The 21,255-nt window shown below is 47.5% G+C and overlaps 1 protein-coding gene across 1 annotated transcript in view; it reads left to right on the top strand.

Annotated features, from left to right (window-relative positions):
* LOC141099802 (sodium-dependent neutral amino acid transporter B(0)AT3-like) overlaps positions 1 to 21,255 on the top strand; it is a 1,161,745-nt gene that overhangs the window by 405,770 nt on the left and 734,720 nt on the right. Inside the window, exon 4 of the mRNA XM_073587870.1 lies at positions 1,676 to 1,689. Within this exon, the coding sequence (XP_073443971.1) occupies positions 1,676 to 1,689 (14 nt within the window). The remainder of the gene's footprint in view (positions 1 to 1,675; positions 1,690 to 21,255) is intronic.

Here is a 21,255-nt window from a genome sequence, read left to right as displayed (position 1 = left end):
CTACAGGGGGTGCTTGTCCTATTGGCACAACGGAACCAGCCTTTATTACCAGAACCCGCAGCCCACATAGGAAGCACCTAAACTGCAGGCACCATAGGCTCGGCTAACCTGATCGCAACACGACAGGACAACTTATTGGTGGCAAAGTGACGTTGACAATACCCGGAAACAGCAGGCGTGCTGGACCCAGGCTGGGCAGGAGGGAGTACCCGTGCCAAAGACACTGCCGAGAACCAGCTGACGGTGCTGGAACCCGGTTGGGTAGCAGAAGCTACAAGAGTCAATGGAACTACTGAGAACCAGCTGACGGTGCTGGAACCCAGAGTGGCAGCTGAAGGAACAAGAGCCAATTGCACAACCGTGGACCAGCTGACGGTGCTGGAACACGGTTATTAAGCAGGAGGTACCTGTGCTATAAAGCACTACCAAGGACCAGCAGACGTTGCTGGAACTTGGATACCGAGAAGGAGGCACCTCGGCCAAAGGCACTGCCGAGAACCAGCTGACGGTGCTGGAACCCGGATGGGTAGCAGAAGCTACAAGAGTCAATGGAACTACCGAGAACCAGCTGACGGTGCTGGAACCCAGAGTGGCAGCAGAAGGAACAAGAGCCAATGGCACAACCGTGGACCAGCTGACGGTGCTGGAACACGGTTACTAAGCAGGAGGTGCCTGTGCTAGAAAGCACTACCAAGGACCAGCAGACGTTGCTGGAACTCGGATACCGAAAAGGACGCACCTAGGCCAAAGGCAATGCCGAGAACCAGCTGACGGTGCTGGAACCCGGATGGGTAGCAGAAGGTACCTATGATAACCCAAAGTTGCAAGGCCGCGAGCCGGCCGCAGTTACCGAAACCCACAGTCCTACAGGGGGTGCTTGTCCTATTGGCACTATGGAACCAGCCTTTATTACCAGAACCCGCAGCCCACATAGGAAGCACCTAAACTGCAGGCACCATAGGCTCGGCTAACCTGACCGCAACACGACAGGACAACGTATTGGTGGCAAAGTGACGTTAACACTACCCGGAAACAGCAGGCGTGCTGGAACCAGGATGGGCAGGAGGGAGTACCCGTGCCAAAAACACTTCTGAGCAGCAACTGGCGATGTTGGAGCCCAGGGTCAATCAGGGTGTAGGCTGAGGCCTAAACTAATTTCATCAAGTTTAACATGTGTTGTAGACTACTACTGATTTCAAACTTGCTCCAACTAGGCCTCTGGCTCCACTCTGCCTCTAGTATTTCCCCTGGCCTCCAACCCCGCCAGTTGCTGCTCAGAGGTGGCGTCTGCACAATCAACACTTTTTCCTGTGTTACTGGGGTTCAGTAACATCAGCTGTTCCCCTGATGTGTGTCCGGCAATGTCTCCTGCTCTGTCCACATTCCCACTACTATTAATGGGAATGTGGACAGAGCAGGAGACATTGCCGGACACACATCAGGGGTTCAGCTGACGTTACTGAACCCCAGTAACACAGGAACAAGTGTTGATTGTGCAGATGCCACTTCTGAGCAGCAACTGGCGGGGTTGGAGGCCAGGGGAAATACTAGAGACAGAGTTGAGCCAGAGGCCTTGTTGGAGCACGTTTGAAATCAGTAGTAGTGTGAATGTGGAGGCAGCAGGAGATATTGCCGTCCACACAGCAGGGGAGCACCTGGCAATACTGAACCCCACTAACACTGGAGCATGTGTTTCTCTCTGTGCAGACAGCACTTCCGAGCAAAAACTGGCTGTGCTGAAGCCCAGGATCAGTCATGGAGCAGGCTGAGGCCTAATTGCAGCAAGTTTTATAGGTGATGTAGTGTGAATGTGGAGGCAGCAGAAGATATTGCCGTCCACACAGCAGGGGAGCAGCTGGCATTACTGAACCCCACTAACACTGGAGCATGTGTTTCTCTCTGTGCAGACGGCACTTCCGAGCAACAACTGGCTGTGTTGAAGCCCAGGATCAGTCATGGAGCAGGCTGAGGCCTAATTGCAGCAAGTTTTATAGGTGATGTAGTTTGAATGTGGAGGCAGCAGAAGATATTGCCGTCCACACAGAAGGGGAGCAGCTGGCATTACTGAACCTCACTAACACTGGAGCATGTGTTTCTCTCTGTGCAGACGGCACTTCCGAGCAACAACTGGCTGTGTTGAAGCCCAGGATCAGTAATGGAGCAGGCTGAGGCCTAATTGCAGCAAGTTTTATAGGTGATGTAGTTTCAATGTGGAGGCAGCAGGAGGCTTTGCCGTCCACACAGCAGGGGAGCAGCTGACGTTACTGAACCCCACTAACACAGGACCTAGTGTTTTTCTCTGTGCGGACTGCACTTCCAAGCGACAACTGGCTGTGTTGAAGCCCAGGATCAATCATGCGGCAGGCTGAGGCCTACTTGGAGCAAGTAGAAAATCGGATGTAGTGTGAATGTGGAGGCAGCAGGAGACTTTGCCGTCCACACAGCAGAGGAGCAGCTGACGTTATTGAACCCCACTAACACAGGACCTAGTGTTTTTCTCTGTGCGGACAGCACTTCCGAGCAGCAACTGGCGATGTTGGAGCCCAGGGTTAATCAGGGTGTAGGCTGAGGCCTAATTTCATCAAGTTTAATATCTGTTGTAGACTACTACTGACTTTAAACGTGCTCCAACTAGGCCCCTGGCTCCACTCTGTCTCTAGTATTTCCCCTGGCCTACAACCCCGCCAGTTGCTGCTCAGAAGTGGCATCTGCACAATCAACACTTGTTCCTGTGTTACTGGGGTTCAGTAACGTCAGCTGAACCCCTGATGTGTGTCCGGCAATGTCTCCTGCTCTGTCCACAATCCCACAACTATTAGTGGGAATGTGGACAGAGCAAGAGACATTGCCGGACACACATCAGGGGTTCAGTTGACGTTACTGAACACCAGTAACACAGGAACAAGAGTTGATTGTGCAGACGCCATTTCTGGGCAGCAACTGGCGGGGTTGGAGGCCAGGGGAAATACTAGAGACAGAGTGGAGCCAGAGGCCTAGTTGAAACAAGTTTGAAATCAGTAGTAGTGTGAATGTGGAGGCAGCAGAAGACATTGCTGTCCACACAGCAGGGGAGCAGCTGGCGTTACTGAACCCCACTAACACAGGAGCTAGTGTTTTTCTCTGTGCAGACGGCACTTCTGAGCAACAACTGGCTGTGTTGACGCCCAGGGATTACAGTTCAGGTGGTAGAAACATGAACACAACAGGAGACCTGGATACTGTTGCCAACCAATCATTTAATCTGGAAGAGGACTGGCAAATTCTGGCGAGATCCAGGCCTTGTTCATTTTCAGAAAAGTAAGCCGGTCAACGTTATCGGAGGATAGTCGCGTGCGACGGTCTGTTAGTACACCACTTGCGGCACTAAAGACACGTTCCGATAATACACTGGCAGCAGGGCAAGCCAGCACCTCCAATGCATACTGGCTAAGCTCTGGTCATGTATCCAGCTTAGAGACCCAAAACTTAAAGGGGGAAGAGCCGTCTGGGAGTACACTGACAGGGCAAGACATGTAGTCTTTCACCATCTGACGGAAACGTTGCCTCCTGCTGACTGGAGCCGTCTGTGATGGTGTAGACATTTGTGGCAGGCACACACAACTTTGCCACATTTGGGCCATACTGGTCTTGCCTTGTGCTTCCTCCACTGCCTCGATGCACAGAGCTGCTTTGTAAAGCACTAGCAGCACTGCTCTCGGGTGGAATGGAGAACGTGATGGACTGCACCAGTGTGTCTTGGTACTCCCGCATTTTACGCTCCCGGTTCAATGGTGTTATGAGGCTTTGTAAGTTGTCCTGATAGCGAGGATCTAGGAGGGTGTACACCCAATAATCAGCCGTGTTGAGAATGTGGGTGATGCGGCGGTCGTTTCTCAGGCACTGCAGCATGAAATCAACCATGTGCTTCAGACACCCAACTGCCCAAGAAACGCTGTCCCCTGCTTGAGGCGTCATCTCTGCCTGCTCTGCATCACCCCACCCTCGCTGTACATACTGACTAGAGCATTGTGTACCTCCCTCCTCTGGAGAGATGTCTTCCGCCTCCATTGATTCCTCTTCATCCTCCTCACAAAGTGTCCCCTGCCTAGGCCTTTGTGAGGAACCATGTAGCGCAGACTGTCCAGAAGCAGATGGCATTTGTGACTCCCATCCTCCACCTCTTCCAAAACCTCCTCCCTTAGTGCTTGCAGTGTTTTGTGAAGCAGGCAGATAAGGGGGACAGTCATACTGACTAGTGCATCATCTGCACTCGCCATCCGCGTGGAATCATCGAAGGCACGCAAAACGAGGCAGATGTCCTTCATAGAGGCTCACTCAGTGGTGCTGAAGTGTGACCGGAGCACAGTGCGACTTGTTTGCGCCTGATGCAGCTGGTACTCCATTACTGCTGCCTGCTGCTCACACAACCGCTCCAACATATGTAACGTTGAATTCCTCCTGGTGGGTAGGTCACATATGATGTCCCGTGAGGCGTAATTGGCGCTGCAGAGCTGCAATGTGCGATCTTGCTGTGCTGGAACGCCGCAAGTGAGCACACTCTATGCGGACCTTGTGCAGCAGTGCATCAAGATCCGGATAGTCCCTCAGAAAGCTCTGCATGACCAAGTTCAGCACATGTGCCAGACATGGGATGTGAGTGAGGTTGCCTAGGCCAAGAGCTGCCACCAGATTTCGGCCATTGTCACACACTACCAAGCCTGGCTGGAGATTCGCTGGCAGAAACCACACGTCACTCTCCTGCTTGATGGCATTCCAGAGCTCCTGCGCTGTGTGGCTTTGATTCCCCAAAGAAATTAATTTCAGTACGGCCTGTTGATGTTTGGCCACGGATGTGCTCATATCGGTCGTAACAGGCTCCTGCAGCGCTGATTCTGAGGAACAGGAGTATGAGGAGAAGTCAATGTGTACTGACTGGATTCCTGCAATCCTTGGAGTTAGTAGAACACGTACAGCGCCACTCTCAAGATCTGTACCCGGCTCCACAACATTGACCCAATGGGCAGTGAGGGAAAGGTATCGTCCCTGTCCATGGTTACTGGTCCACGCATCAGTGGTCTGGTGGACCTTGCTACTGACGGCGTTTAGTAGCGCATGTTCAATTTTTCCCTCCACATGCTTTTGCAGGGCAGGGACGGCTTGCCTGCTGAAATAAAAGCGGCTGGGCACAGTGTATTGTGGGACTGCCAATGCCATGAAGTTCCGGAAGGTGTCAGTCTCCACCAGCCTGAATGAGAGCATTTCAAGGGCCAGTAATTTGGCAATGCCAGCATTCAGAGCCTGTGCTCGGGGATGGTTTGCCGAGTATGGCCGCCTTTTCTCCCATGCCTGTGCTACCGATGGCTGTAGAGTGGCCTGGGAGTGTGAGGATGAACGGGAACGAGGTGCTGTGGGTGGAATGTCACTGGGTCTCTGGACAACAGTGCCAGAGGTTCTTCCATGGCGACCCTGTGAGGAAGCCGAACCAGCTGTGTGTGAGCTGGAGGAAGAAGCTACAACACGAGCTGAAGAGGTGGTAGGTGGTGCTGTAGGTTGGCCTACGTCTTCAGTGTGTCTCTGTAACTCCACCACGTGCTTGGTCCACACATGTTTCCACATATTTGTGGTATTGAGGTTGCTGACTTTTATTCCCTCTTTTGACTTTCTGATGACACAGCTTGCATTTGACAAAGCAAATGTCATCTGCAACTGTGTCTTAAAAGAGGACCACGCACTGCAAGTCTTGGGAGTGCCCATTTTGGCTTTTAGAAGATGAATGCTCCTAACGGGTGCCGAAGAGGAGGCTACAGGCAACCAAGTCTGCCCCCTCCCTCTCCCTCCTGTTTTGGCCGTTCGGGGAATCTCTTCCTCAGAGCTGCTCCCACCACCTTCCTGTTCCTCACGCCATGATGGGTCAAGGACCTCATCATCTACACTCCCCTCTTCAAACACCTGCTTCTCCTGGGTAGTCTTGCCAGCACCGTACGCACCAGAAAGTGGCACCTGAGTCTCGTCATCATCTGATGCATACTGAGGTGTGCTGACCATAGGCACTGGCCTATCCGCCTCTTCAGATTCAGAGGGACAAAGCAGTTGCGCATCACTGCATACTCCCTCTTCTTCACATTCTTGAAGGCTGCTTGGCTAGCCCCCTCTTTCCAAGCCAACAGATTCAGAGAACAGAAGTAGAGATTGTGATGGCTCCTGTCCAGGGCTCTCTGACTGGACAATTTGGCAGGTGGTGTAGTGACAGATGGTTGCTCTTCATTGCTCTGGCCCTGAGAGGACATGGAAGTCATTGAAGTCGATGCGTTAGCTGCCATCCATCCGACATCGGCTTCAATTTGTAAGTCCCGCAGCAGTGGGGTACGGCGAGGTCCTTCAAAGCTGCGCATAAAGGACTGTTGCCTGCTAAAACTGGGGGATGCTGACTCACTGGTGCCCGCAGCAGGCACAGAATCCCCACGTCCTCTCCCTGCAGAATTCCCACGTCCTCTCCCTAATGAAACTCCACGCCCACGCCCACGTGCCTTACTCCCTGCCTTCTTCATCTTGGTAGACTGATAAAGATAGGCAGAAAAGTACAAAGTGGGGGCCTAGTGTGCTTATTCCTTAACAGCTGCTAACAGGTATAAGAAACACTAATTTTATAAAGTGTGTGGACTACACTTTAATATAAGCTAATGTGGCCTACACAACTGTCAAATGGAGTGTTTGGTGAACTTTATTTTGTTTTGTTTTTTCAAAAAAACAAAAAGGATGTGACCAAAGATTTGAAAGCGATAGTATCACAAACTTTTTGGAGCTATTACAATGCAGGAAGGTAACCTACAATGCAAAAGATGAGGCTCCATAAAATAGGGTAATACTAATCTGGCTGCGGCTGAAGGGCACAAGCCAGAAAAAAGGCTCCTCTATCTACTCCTATATAGTGTTTGCAACCAACCAAAGTAGATGGATACGGATGGATGCACACTAATAGGAGAATGAAAAATGAGCTGCAATAAAACAAAAATATGTATGAGGCAGTGACGCACGCTGAGCGGCCTACAACCAGACGTAGCTGTAGGACCCACTACAGCGTGAGCTGCACTCACACACAGAGACCTCTCAGACAGCCGTGAACAGTGCAGATAAGTGGGCACTAGCACTGAAAGGCTGCAGAAAGGCTCCGCTGTCTACTCCTACAGTGTTTGCAACCAACGTATATGGATACGGATGGATGCACACTAATAGGAGAATGAAAATTGAGCTGCAATAAAAGAAAAATATGTGTGAGGCAGTGACGCACGCTGAGCGGCCTACAACCAGACATAGCTGCAGGACACACTACAGCGTGAACTGTACTCACACACAGAGACCTCTCAGACAGTCATGAACAATACAGAAAACTGGGCACTGGCACTGAAAGGCTGCAGAGAGGCTCCGCTGTCTACTCCTATAGTTTTTGCAACCAACCAATGTAGATGGATACGCATGGATGCACACTAGTAGGAGAATGAAAAATGAGCAGCAATAAAAGAAAAATATGTATGAGGCAGTGACGCATGCTGAGTGGCCTACAACCAGACGTGGCTGCAGGACACACTACACAGCGTGAGCTGCACTCACACTGACCTTGCAGACAGCTGTGAACACTGCTGCAAGGCAAAAGAAAGCTACAGTGGTTGATTATGTAGCCTGCGTAAAGCACAATATGATTTGGAAAATCGCTATCTCTAACTGTCCCTCAGTCTTGAACAGCAGCCTGTCCCTAACTGAATTCACAGCAGAGTGAACCTGAAATGGTGGCGGCGGCTTTTATAGTGCATCATGACATCATTTCAGCAGCCAATCACAGCCATGCTATTACTTAACATGCCTACATGCCTAACAGGATGTGCCCACACTTCTGAGGATTGTCATTGGCTGAATCAAATCAAACTGGCTCATAGCATTATGGGAACTTCCGATTCCGGTATTCGATATGCTAAAAGTATCGGAACTCAGTATCGGAATTCCAATACCGTGAATATCGGCCGATACCCGATACTTGCGGTATCGGAATGCTCAACACTAGTGGTGATGCGAAAGCGATTTTTTGCAATAAAAAGCGTATTTTGGTCCAGTTTCACATTTGCGCTTTATAGCGCAGCGACGGCCTGCGCACGGCCGCCGCTAAGCCCTGCTCCCTCCCGGCTCCCTGCCTGCCCCATCCGGTCATCGCCGCCTACTAGCGCACATGGGCGCTTGCGATCTGCGCACCCTATCTTTAGCATGCAGCCGTGTGTGATAGTAGGCGGCGATGACAGGATGGGGCGGGCAGGGAGCCGGCAGGGGGCATGGCTTAGCGGCGCCGAGCGCTGCGTGGAAAATAAGCTAGTGTGAAACTAGCCTTAGCGTGTGACAGCTGCCAAACATAAAAACACGCTATAAATAGTAAATCAAACCCCCCTTTATCACCCCCTTAGGCTGGTTTCACATTTGCGTTTTTTAGCGCTGGAAAAAAACGCATATGTGCGCATGCGTTTTTTCCCCTATATTTAACATGGGTGCGCATACCTGCGCGCTTGTAAGCGCATGTATGCGATTTTCATGCGCTGCGTTTTTTTGGGGTGTGCGTTTGTATTTTCCAGACGCAGCATGTTGCATTTTTTGGCCCTGCAAAAAAGCGCATGCGCACATATGCGCACGTTTTGCGCTAAAAATGGCCATTATAGCCTATGGATGCGCATATGTGCGCACTGGCATGCTCATGTATGCGTTTTTTTGCATATGCGGTTTTTTTTTTTAACCATGGAATTTAGGGGTTTGGGTTAGAGTTAGGGTTAGTTAAGGGGGTTTAGGGTTAGGGTTAGGGTCAGGGTCAGGGTTAGGGTTGGGGTTTGGGTCAGGGTTAGGGTTAAGTATGGTTTGGTTAAGGGTTAGGGTCAGGGTTAGGGTCAGGATTAGGGTTAAGTATGGTTTGGTTAAGGGTTAGGGTCAGGGTTAGGGTTAGGGTTAGGGTTAGGGTCAGGGTTAGGGTTAGGGTTAGGGTCAGGGTTAGGGTTAGGGTCAGGGTTAGGGTTAAGTATGGTTTTGTTAAGGGTTAGGGTCAGGGTTAGGGTTAGGGTCAGGGTTAGGGTTAGGGTTAGGGTTAGGGTCAGGGTTAGGGTTAGGGTTAGGGTCAGGGTTAGGGTTAGGGTTAGGGTCAGGGTTAGGGTTAGGGTTAGGGTCAGGGTTAGGGTTAGGGTTAGGGTTAGTTAGGGTTTAGGGTTTGGGTTAGGGTTAAGTATGATTTGGTTAAGGGTTAGGGTCAGGGTTAGGGTTAGGGTTAGGGTTAGGGTCAGGGTTAGGGTTAGGGTTAGGGTTAGTTAGGGTTTAGGGTTTGGGTTAGGGTTAAGTATGATTTGGTTAAGGGTTAGGGTCAGGGTTAGGGTTAGGGTTAGGGTCAGGGTTAGGGTTAGTAAAGTCATGGTTTGGGTTAGTGTGAGGGGCCACCTAATGTTGGAAAAAAACGCAAACGCGGTAAAAACGCACTAAAAACGCATACAAACGCATAAAAACGCTGCGTTTTTTTCATGCATGCTCATAAAAATGCTTGAAAAAAACGCAGCAGTTGTATGCTTTTGTATGCGTTTTTTCAATGCGTTTTTTTGCGGGAAAAACGCGCTGCAAAAAAAAGCAAGTGTGAAACTAGCCTTAGTTAGGGAAAATTAATAAAATTCAAATAAATGTATTTATTTCCATTTTCCTGTTAGGGTTAGGGCTAGGGTTAGGGTTGGGATTAGGGTTAGGGGTGTGTTGGGGTTAGGGTAGAGTTAGAATAGGGGGGTTTCCACTGCTCAGGCACATCAGGGGCTCTCCAAATGCAACATGGCGTCTGATCTCAAGCAAATTCTGAATAAAATCAAATCGTGCTCCTTTTGTAGGGTCAGATGGCCGGACTGGGGGGGTGGTCCCTCTCTTACCGCGCAGAGACATAACAGAGACACGATGGAGGCAAGTGTCGGGTACAACAGGTCCAAGTTTATTCTCTTGCTGTCTGCCTGACGGCCTCCGAAGTACACCGCACTTCAATTCACTTTACTTCACTTATCGGCCCTCCTTTTCGAGGGCCGCTTCATGCACACCGTACTTTACTCCGGGGACGTACATATACGCACTGTCCCCTCTGCACTCTTCGACGCTCCTGTCAGATCCGTCACTGTGGCCGCCTTAGGCCCGTAAGCCAACAGTACTTTTACTGATCAGTCGTCTCTCCCAATACGGTATGCTTTACCTTGGTGCCTCGTCTATGCTGCTGTACTTTTGTGTCAGGACCACCACCCTGACTTTCTCTCTCCTCAGTCCCCCTGGTTTAGTTTTCCTCACAGTGCACAAACTGTCGTAGTCCTCCTGTCACTGGAGCTCCCCCTGGGGACTGGAACTTTCTGGAACCCTCCTGTCAAATTTATATCATTCCTGGTTCCCTGTAACTCCGCCCCCCATGACCAATGGTTTCCTAAGCCCTAAGCTGATGTCAAGTCCTTTGCTCACACTCCTCCCTGCCCTCTAATGGTCAACCCAAGGTACTGCACGTCCACTACACTTTCTCAGCTGTTTCCCCACTGTAGTAACTGACACCTGTCTAAACTGTGCAAACCTTCCTTTCTCTATTCTGACAAGTCTGTCTGTCCGTCAGGTCAACTTCCCTACACTCCCCCTTCCTTTGTCTATTGTCGTCCTCGAGAATCGTAATCCCTGCCTTCGTCGTTCTGAAGCTTCACCTACACTCTGTTGTCGGACCAGTTGTTGGGCCAAACCCACTACCCGCGGAGGCCAATCCATACTGGGAGCACCATGCTCTGAGCAGCCTACTGCTACTCACCAGCGCTCACGCCACATGACTTCTTTCAAATTGGGCTAGGTACACCCATATTTTCTCTATGGCGTGTACCTTCCCCTACTCTCCCCTTCTGTCACCTTCCACTGTCCGGTGCGCCATGATCGAGGCCTCACACCTACCAGATCATTGCCGGCGTCCACCTTCCTCCTTCAGGGGTGTCCGTGGTGTCGGGGACCTGACCTAGGACGGCTGTCTTTCTCACGTCTTCCATCTCTTTTACCTTTCTTTCAGTTACATGTCATGGTCGGTGTCTCGGTCTCCCAGACCTTCTCTACACATAGACCCCTGTCGGATCTCACACTTCCCTTTGGTCACACACACCTTCCCTTACCCGGACCTGTTGCATTTTTCTTGTCCATATTATACAACAGAACAACTTTATAATATCACAAATACCCCATTTTTTTTTCTTGCTTCCAAAAAAAATCAACTTACAACAATGAAACTACACATGTTATCCTCCCCCTTCCTTGGACATGGACACTCCCTCTGCTCTTCATATCCCTGCTCTGTCAGGATATAACATTGTCAAAAAAACACATTTTCTATTAACATGGACGTAGAACTGTCCTGTGAACTGCACAATGGTGCCTTAAACTCCCGACAGTCTAATCCACTTTTGGTGGTCAGAAGTGAGGGGCTCCACAGCCGTGGAGCTCCTGGAATACCAAGGGTGTCCACACAAGTCCTCTTCTACGGGGGTTCGCATTCTTCGGGCTCTGCAATTACAGCCACAGCGTAATAATCGCGGGGGCAGTATTCTTTGTAATAAGACACTTCATCCAGAGCCCGGCCGTGACGTACGGAGGTCACATTTATATAGACTTTTTGACCAGTCTCATCCCAGATGAAGCCGTAACCTTTTGCAATGTTGGTGTACACCAGCCGTCCCTTAGACCTCTTAGCCGCCATTCCAGCCTCTCCCCCTGCGTGGAGCTGGTTCCATATCTTCCGCTCCTGGGCCTTCTTCTTCCTTATAACCTCTGCGACTTAAACAGAGGGCACACTACAGGCTTGGGAGTCCGGTGGGCGGGATTCCGCCAAAGAAGGGCAGAGGCGGCTAATGATGTTAGTGGATCAGCAACCACTGGGGCCGGGTGGCAGATGGGAGCGGCCGTGCTCTTAGGAGATTGGGCCACAGGGCCGGTCACACAGGCCGCAGTCGATTCCAGCGCCGGCATAGCAGCCGCGGCCGCAGGGTAGGCCGCTCCTGAACTTTCATCTGGAGCCGGGGCAGCGGTCGCCTTTGAAGATGCAGTCACTAGCGGCAGAGGGAATGCAACAGTGTCTTCTTCGGTCAGGCTATGCACCGGCAACACCGGGCTTGGCGCCACCGGTTGGAGTGGTCCGGGACCAGGAGCGGAGGCCCTGCTCAGTTCTGCGTGTGTAGTAGGGCCCTCCTTGGCCGGGCTCTCGGGGACATAGGATGCCATGTGCTGCGGCTGAATGGTGGGGGCCGCTTGCGGGGCCACTGTCGGGGCTGGGGGAACTCTCACCTTCCCCGGCGCCGTGGCCTCTGTCACGTCATCACGCGGCTCTTCCTGCAGTCTCCGCTCTTCACACCGCCATCCGGCGGGGCTAGCTTCCAGGCTCAGGGGCTCCGCAGGGAGGCTCTCCGCTGGTAATTTCGGCGGCCGTTCCTGCTTGTTCCGCACAGGCTCCGCTTCTCCAATCAACAACCAGCTGCCTGCCCGTGGCTCTGAGGGGGACGCTATCTGGCAAAGCTCGACCTCCCGCCGCCATCGCCACTCCAGGCGCCCGATGCCTCGACACCCGCAGCGTCTCATACCGTCCATTGGGCAGCAGTCGAATGGTGCCAAGCAGCCGGAGCCAAGCTTTTCCCCTGTGCCACTCCCTCTGCTGGGTGGGGCGGTGGCAGGCCTCTCCACCCATCTGCCAGGGTCCAGAATATTGGAGCGTCGGCCTCCGGGTACATACCGCTTCCTCCTGGGGTACATTGCTGGGGGTCCCAGTCCAATCAGAACAACTGCAATCACCTGGACCTCTCCTCTGCGCTGAAGAAACACGGCCATACTGGACAGTACCTGGTACTGCCCTGGAGCCTCTGCTGGCAACGCAGATCCACCACAGCATTCCCAATTTGTACTCTACAGGTGGGTAATTTGTAATCCACAGGTGTTTGTAATCCAAGCAGTGTAGTCCAAGTCTTTCTCCGTTCTTTAGGGCAGGCCTGCCGCAGAAGGTGACGTATTAGCGGCGGCGATCCTGCCGACTACTCCAAGTGTAGGGTCAGATGGCCGGACTGGGGGGGTGGTCCCTCTCTGAACGCGCAGAGACGTAACAGAGATACGATGGAGGCAAGTGTCGGGTACAACAGGTCCAAGTTTATTCTCTTGCCATCTGCCTGACGGCCTCTGAAGTACACCGCACTTCAATTCACTTCACTTCACTTATCGGCCCTCCATTTCCAGGGCCGCTTCACGCACACCGTACTTTACACCGGGGACATACATATATGCACCGTCCCCTCTGCACTCTTCGACGCTCCTGTCAGATCCGTCACTGTGGCCGCCTTTGGCCCGTAAACCAACAGTACTTTTACTGATCAGTTGTCTCTCCCAATAGGGTATGCTTTACCTCGGTGCCTCGTCTATGCTGCGGTACTTTTGTGTCAGGACCACCCCCTGACTTTCTCTCTCCTAAGTCCCCCTGGTTTACTCCTCCCTGCCCTTTAATGGTCAACTCAAGGTACTGCACGTCCACTACACTTTCTCAGCTGTTTCCTCACTGTAGTAACTGACACCTGTCTAAACTGTGCAAACCTTCCTTTCTCTATTCTGACAAGTCCGTCCGTCCATCAGGTCACGTTCCCTACACCTTCCAAGTTCCGCCATGCACCCAAACAGTAATTTTCCCCCAAATATGGGGTATCAGCCTACTCAGGACAAATTGCACAACATCTTTTGGGGACGCGACATGACACCTGCAGACCATTCCATCAAAGTCTGCATTCCAAAAAATCACTTCTTCCATTCCGAGCCCTGATATGTGCCCATACAGTAGTTTACTCCCACTTATGGGGTATCAGCATATTCAGGACAAATTGGACAACTTTTTGGATCCAATTTCTCCAGTTACCCTTGGGAAAATAAAAAAATTGGGGACTAAAAGATCATGTATGTGGAAAAAATATGATTTTTTTATTTCCACACCCGAGCGTTATAAACTTCTGTGAAGGGGTTCAAAGTGCTCACCACACATCTAGATAAGTTCCTTGGGGGGTGTAGTTTCCAAAATGGGGTCACTTGTGGGGGCTTTCCACTGTTCAGGCACATCAGGGGCTTTCCAAGTGCTACATGGCGTCCGATCTCAATTCCAGCCAATTTTGCGCTAAAAAAGTTAAACGGCACTTCTTCCCTTCTGAGCTCTGCCATGCTCCAAAACAGTGGTTTACCCGCACATATGTGGTACTCAGAACAAATTGCACAATAACTTTTGGGATCCTGTTTCCCTTGGGAAAATAAAAATTGGGGGTGAAAAGATCATTTTTGTGGAAAAAATATGATTTTTTAATTTTACAGCTGTACATTATAAACTTCTGTGAAGCCCTTGGGGGTTCAATGTTCTCACCACACATCTAGATAAGTTCCTTGGGGGGTCTAGTTTCCAAAATGGTGTCATTTGTGGGGAGTTCCATTGTTTAGGCACATCAGGAGCTCTCCAAACGCGACATGGCGTCCAGCCAATTCTGCGTTGAAAAAGTCAAACAGCGCTCATTCTCTTCGGAGCTCTGCCATGCGCCCAAACAGTGGTTTACCCCCACATATCAGGTATCAGCATACTTAGGACAAATTGTACAATAACGTTTGGGATCCAATTTCTCCTGTTACCCTTGGTAAATTAAAAAAAATTAGACACGCAATAATTTTTTTGTGAAAAAAAGTTAAATGTTCATTTTTTTAAACATTAAAAAAATTCCTGTGAAGCACCTGAAGGGTTAATAAACTTCTTGCATGTGGTTTTGAGCACCTTGAGGGGTGCAGTTTTTAGAATGGTCAATTTTGGGGTATTTTCTATCATATAAACCCCTCAAAGTGACTTCAGATGTGATGTGGTCCCTAAAAAAATGATGTTGTAAAAATGAGAAATCGCTGGTCTACTTTTAACCCTTATATCTTCCTGAAAAAAATTTTGGTTCCAAAATTGTGCTGATGTAAAGGAAACATGTGGGAAATGTTACCTATTAAGTATTTTGTGCGCCATATCTCCTGTGATTTAAGGGATGAAAATTCAAAATTGGAAAATTGCAAAATTTTTAAAATTTTCAACAAATTTCCATTTTTTTCACAAATAAACACAAGTTATATCAAAGAAATTTTACCGCTAACATGAAGTACAATATGTCACAAGAAAACATTGTCAGAATCACCAGGATCCATGTAAGCATTCCAGAGTTATTACCTCATAAATGGACAGTGGTCAGATTTTTAAAAATTGGCCCGGTCATTAATGTGCAAACCACCCTTAGGCGTTAACGGGTTAAGGGTCACCAATCTAACCCAAGAAGAGGTGCAAAACTGGCTAAATAAGATTAAAATAGATAAATCTCCAGGTCCGGATGGCATACACCCAGGAGTACTAAGAGAAATAAGTAATGTAATAGACAAGTCATTATTTCTTATATTTAGGGACTCTATAGTGACGGGATCTGTTCCACAGGACTGGCGCATAGCAAATGTGCTACCAATATTCAAAAAGGGCTTTAAAAGCAAACCTGGAAATTATAGGCCAATAAGTCTAACCTCTATTGTTAGTAAAATATTTGAAGGGTTTTTGAGGGATGTTATTCTGCATTATCTCAATGAGAATAACTGTTTAACTCCATATCAGCATGGGTTTATGAGGAATCGCTCCTGTCAAACCAATCTAATCAGTTTTTATGAAGAGGTAAGCTTTTGACTGGACCAAGGTGAGTCATTGGACGTGGTAATATCTTGATTTTTCCAAAGCATTTGATACTATGCCACACAAGACGTTGGTACACAAAATGAGAATGCTGGGTCTGGGGAAAATGTTTGTAACTTGCTTAGCGATAGAAAGCAGAGGATGGTTAAAAATGGTATATTCTCTAACTGGGACCTATTCTCTTCAACATATTTATTAGCGATCTGGTAGAAGGTTTACACAGTAAACTATCGATATTTGCAGATGATACAAAACTATGTAAAGCAGGCAATACAAGAGAAGATAGTATTCTGCTACAAATGGATCTGGATAAGTTGGAAACTTGGGCGGAAAGGTGGCAGATGCAGTTTAACAATGATAAATGTAAGGTTATACACATGGGAAGAAGGAATCAATATCACCATTACACACTGAACGGGAAATCACTGGGTAAATCTGACGTGGAGAAGGACTTGGGGATCCTAGTTAATGATTATCTTACCTGGAGCAGCCAGTGCCAGGCAGCGGCTGCCAAGGCAAACATGATCATGGGGTGCATTAAAAGAGGTCTGGATACAAATGATGAGAGCATTATACTGCCTCTGTACAAATCTCTGGTTAGACCGCACATGGAGTGCTGTGTACATTTTTGTGCACCGGTGGTCAGGAAGGATATAATGGAACTAGATCGAGTATAAAGGAGGGCAACAAAATTAATAAAGGGGATGGGGGAACTACAATACCCAGAGAGATTAACAAAATTAGGATTATTTAGTCTTGAAAAAAGACAACTGAGAGAAGGTTTTCCACCAACATAGAAGAGAATTCATTACTGTTAGGGCAGTGAGAATCTGGAATTCCTTGCCTGAGGAGGTGGTGATGGCGAACTCAGTCGAGGGGTTCAAGAGAGGAGTGGATATCTTCCTGGAGCGTAACAATATTGTATCTTACAGTTATTAGCTTCTTTAGAAGGACGTAGATCTGAGAATTTATTATGACGGAATATAGGCTGAACTGGACGGACAATTGTCTTTTTTCGTTCTTGCTAACTATGTTACTAGGTTACTATGTTACTCGTGTATAAGCAAAGAGGGGCGTTTTCAGCACAAAAAATGAGCTGAAAAACTAAGCTTGTACACGAGTATATATGGTAATTTGGAGTGATGAGACCAAAATGTAACTTTTTGGCCACAACCATAAATGTTACATTTGGAGAATGGTCAACAAGGCCTATGATGAAAGGAACACCATTCCTACTGTAAAGCATGGAGGTGGATTGCTGATGTTTTGGGGATGTGTGAACTACAAAGGAACAGGAAACTTGGTCAACGTAGAAGTAAAGATGAATGCAGCACATTATCAGCAAATACTGGAGGCAAATTTGCAATCATCAGCCCAGAAGCTGCGCATGGGATGTAGTTGGACATTCCAACATGATAACAATTCAAAACACAAGACCAAGTTGACCTGTCATTGGCTATAGCAGAACAAAGTGAACTTTCTGGAGTGGCCATCTCCGTCTCCTGACCTCAATATCATTGAGCGCAATGTGCAGCGCTGCTGCGGGGGGCTCCTTCCCTGCAGGCCCCCGAATCCAAGATGGCGACGGGGACCTTTGGGGGCCTGCAGGGAGCCGGTTTCCTCAGTGCCTGCAAAGCGCAGGCACGAGGAAGCCTGCTGCACTGCCTGTGACAGATCGCTGATCTGTCACAGTGATCTGTGATGTGACAGATTAGCGATCTGTCACAGGACAGTGATGTCCCACCTGGGACAATGCAATAAAGTTTAAAAAAAAAAAGTGTTAAAATAATTTTAAAAAAATCGCCAAATAAATTAGAAACAAAAAATATTCCCCCAATAAATTCATTTTTTGAAAATAAAAGAAAAAAAAACAATAAAAGTACACATATTTGATATGGCAGCGTCCGTAACGACCTGTCCTATAAAGCTATCCCATTAGTTAACTCCTTTAGCGAACCCCTTAAAAAATAAAAATAAAAAACGAAGCAAAAAATAATGATTTATTATCATACCGCCGAACAAAAAGTGCATTAAAGCGCGATCAAAAAGTCGCAAATATCTATGGTACCGCTGAAAATGTCTTCTTGTCCTGCAAAAAACGAGCCACATACAGGATCATCAGAGAAAAAATAAAAAAGTTATAGCTCGCAGAACAAAGCGATGCAAAATAATTATTTTTTATATAAAATAGTTTTCATTGCATAAAACCGACAAAACATAAAAAAAAGACCTAAATGAGGTATCGCTGTAACCGTACTGACCTGAAGAATAAAGCCGCTTTATCAATTTTATCACACGCGGAACGGTGTAAACGCAACCCCCCAAAAGAAATTCATGAAACACTGTTTTTTGTTCATTCTGCGTCCCAAAAATCGGAATAAAAAGCGATCAAAAAAGTCACGTGCCCGAAAATGGTACCAATAAAAACGTCAACTTGTCCCGCAAAAAATAAGACCCCACATAGCACAGTATGTCAAAATACTGAAAAATTATAGCTCTCAATATGTGGTGATGCAAAAACTATTTTTACAATAAATAGTGTCTTTTAGCATATGACAGCTGCCAAACATAAAAACCCACCATAAATAGTAAATCAAACCCCCCGTTATCACCCTCCTTAGTTAGGGAAAAATAATAAAATTAAAAGAAAATGTATTTATTTCCATTTTCCCATAAGTGCTAGGGTTAGGGCCAGGGCTAGGGTTAGGGCTAGGACTACGGTTAGGGTTAGGGCTAGGGTTAGGGCTGAGATTAGGGTTAGTGGTGTGTTGGGGTTAGGGTTGGAGTTAGAATTGGGGGTTTCCACTGTTTGGGCACATCAGGTGCTCTACAAATGCAACATGGCGTCTGATCTCAATTCCAGCCAATTCTGAGTTGAAAAAGTCAAATGGTGCTCCTTCCCTTCCAAGCTCTGCCATGCGCCCAAAAAGTGTTTTACCCCCACATATGGGGTATCAGCCTACTTAAGACAAATTGCAAAACAACTTTTGGGGTCCAATTTCTCCTGTTACCCTTAGGAAAATAAAAAATTGGGGGCAAAAATATCATGTTTGTGCAAAAAAATACGATTTTATTATTTTCATGTCCGGGCATTATAAACTTCTGTGAAGCCCTTGGGGGTTCAAAGTGCTCACCACACATCTAGATAAGTTCCTTAGGGGGTCTAGTTTCCAAAATGGGGTCATTTGTGGGGGGTTTCCACTGTTTAGGTACATTAGGGGCTCTCCAAAGGCAACATGACACCCGCAGACCATTCCATCAAAGTCTGCATTCCAAAACGTCACTACTTCCCTTCCGAGCCCCGACGTGTGCCCATACAGTAGTTTTCTCCCACATATGGGGTGTCAGTGTACTCAGGACAAATTGGACAACAACTTTTGGGGTCCAATTTCTCCTGTTACCCTTGGCAAAATAAAAAAAAAGGTGACTAAAATATCATATTTTCACGCCCGGGCGTTATAAACTTCTGTGAAGCACTGGAGGGGTCAAAGTGCTCACCACACATCTAGATAAGTTCCTTGGGGGGTCTAGTTTCCAAAATGGTGTCATTTGTGGGGGGTTTCCACTGTTTTGGTACATCAGGGGTTTTCCAATCACGACATGGTGTCCGATCTCAATTCCAGCCAAAAACGTCAAATGGCACTGCTTCCCTTCCGAGCTCTGCCATGCGCCCAAATAGTGGATTACTGCCACATGTGGGGCATCAGCGTACTCAGGACAAATTGCACAATAACTTTTATGGTCCTGTTACCCTTGGAAAAATAAGAATTGAGGGTGAAAAGATCATTTTTGTGGAAAAAATATGATTTGTTAATTGAACGGCTGTATGTTATAAACTTCTGTGAAGCCCTTGGGGGTTCAAAGTTCTCACCACACATCTAGATAAGTTCCTTGGGGGGTCTAGTTTCCAAAATGGTGTCATTTGTGGGGGGTTTCCACTGTTTAGGTACATCAGGGGTTTTCCAAACGCGACATGGTGTCCGATCTCAATTCCAGCCAAAAACGTCAAATGGCATTGCTTCCCTTCCGAGCTCTGCCATGCGCCCAAATAGTGGATTACCGCCACATGTGGGGCATCAGCGTACTCAGGACAAATTGCACAATAACTTTTAGGGTCCTGTTAGCCTTGGGAAAATAACAATTGGGGGTGAAAAGATCATTTTTGTGGAAAAAATATGATTTTTTAATTGTACCACTGTACGTTATAAACTTCTGTGAATCCCTTGTGGGTTCAAAGTTCTCACCACATATCTAGATAAGTTCCTTGGGGGGTCTAGTTTCCAAAATGTGGTCACTTGTGGGGGGTTTCCACTGTTTAGGTACATCACTGGCTCTCCAAATGTGACATGGCGTCCGATCTGAATTCCAGCCAACTTTGCATTGAAAAAGTCAAACGGCGCTCCTTCCCTTCTGAGCTCAGCCATGCGCCGAAACAGTGGCTCCCCCCCACATATCAGGTATCAGCGTACTCATGACAAATTGCACAATAAATTTTGCGGTCCAATTTCTCCTGTTACCCTTGGTAAAATAAAAAAAATTGAACCTGAAGTATTTTTTTTGTGAAAAAAAACTTAAATGTTCATTTTTTTTTAAATATTCAAAAAATTCCTGTGACGCACCTAAAGGGTTAATAAACTTCTTGAATGTGGTTTTGAGCACCTTAAGGGGTGCAGTTTTTAGAATGGTGTCACTTTTGGGTATTTTCTATCATATAGACCCCTCAAAGTGGCTTCAAATGTGATGTGGTCCTAAAAATAAAATGGTGTTGCAAAAATGAGAAATCGCTGGTCAATTTTTAACCCTTATAACTTCCTAACAAAAAAAAATTTTGGTTCCAAAATTGTGCTGATGTAAACATGTGGGAAATGTTACTTGCCAAGTTTTTTGTGTGCCGTATCTCTGTGATTTAAGGGCATAAAAATTCAAAGTTGGAAAATTGCGAAATTTTCACCAAATTTCCATTTTTTTCACAAATAAACGCAAGTTATTTGAATGAAATTTTTCCACTAACATGAAGTACAATATGTCACGAGAAAACAATGTCAGAATCACCAGGATCCATGGAAGCATTTCAGAGTTATTACCTCATAAAGGACAGTGGTCAGAATTGTAAAAATTGGCCCGGTCATGAACGTGCAAACTACCCTTGGGGCTTAAGGGGTTAACCATTAACCACTTTACGACCTTGTGATTTTCCATTTTTGTGTTTCCATTCTTTGCTTAACTTCTTCCCAGAGCCATATTTTTTATGTTTTCATCAATTTGGCTGTGTGGGGTTTGCTTCTTGTGTGACGAGTTGTATTTTTGAACAGCACTATCAACAGCATATCTTGTACTGGAAAACTGGAAAAAATTTCAAGTGTGGTGAAATTGCAAAAAAAGTGCAATTCAGCAAAAAATTTTTTATCATGTTCTCTAAATTCTAAAACTGACCTGCCATTATGATTCTCCAGGTCATTATGAGTTCGTAGACACAAAACATGTATAGGATCTTTCTTATTTACTGT

Source organism: Dendrobates tinctorius, unplaced genomic scaffold (genome assembly GCF_039654945.1).
Source record: "Dendrobates tinctorius isolate UK_male_01 unplaced genomic scaffold, ASM3965494v1 ptg000102l, whole genome shotgun sequence".
In the NCBI taxonomy this organism is placed as follows: domain Eukaryota; kingdom Metazoa; phylum Chordata; class Amphibia; order Anura; family Dendrobatidae; genus Dendrobates; species Dendrobates tinctorius.
This window is presented reverse-complemented; position numbering and strand designations above follow the sequence as displayed.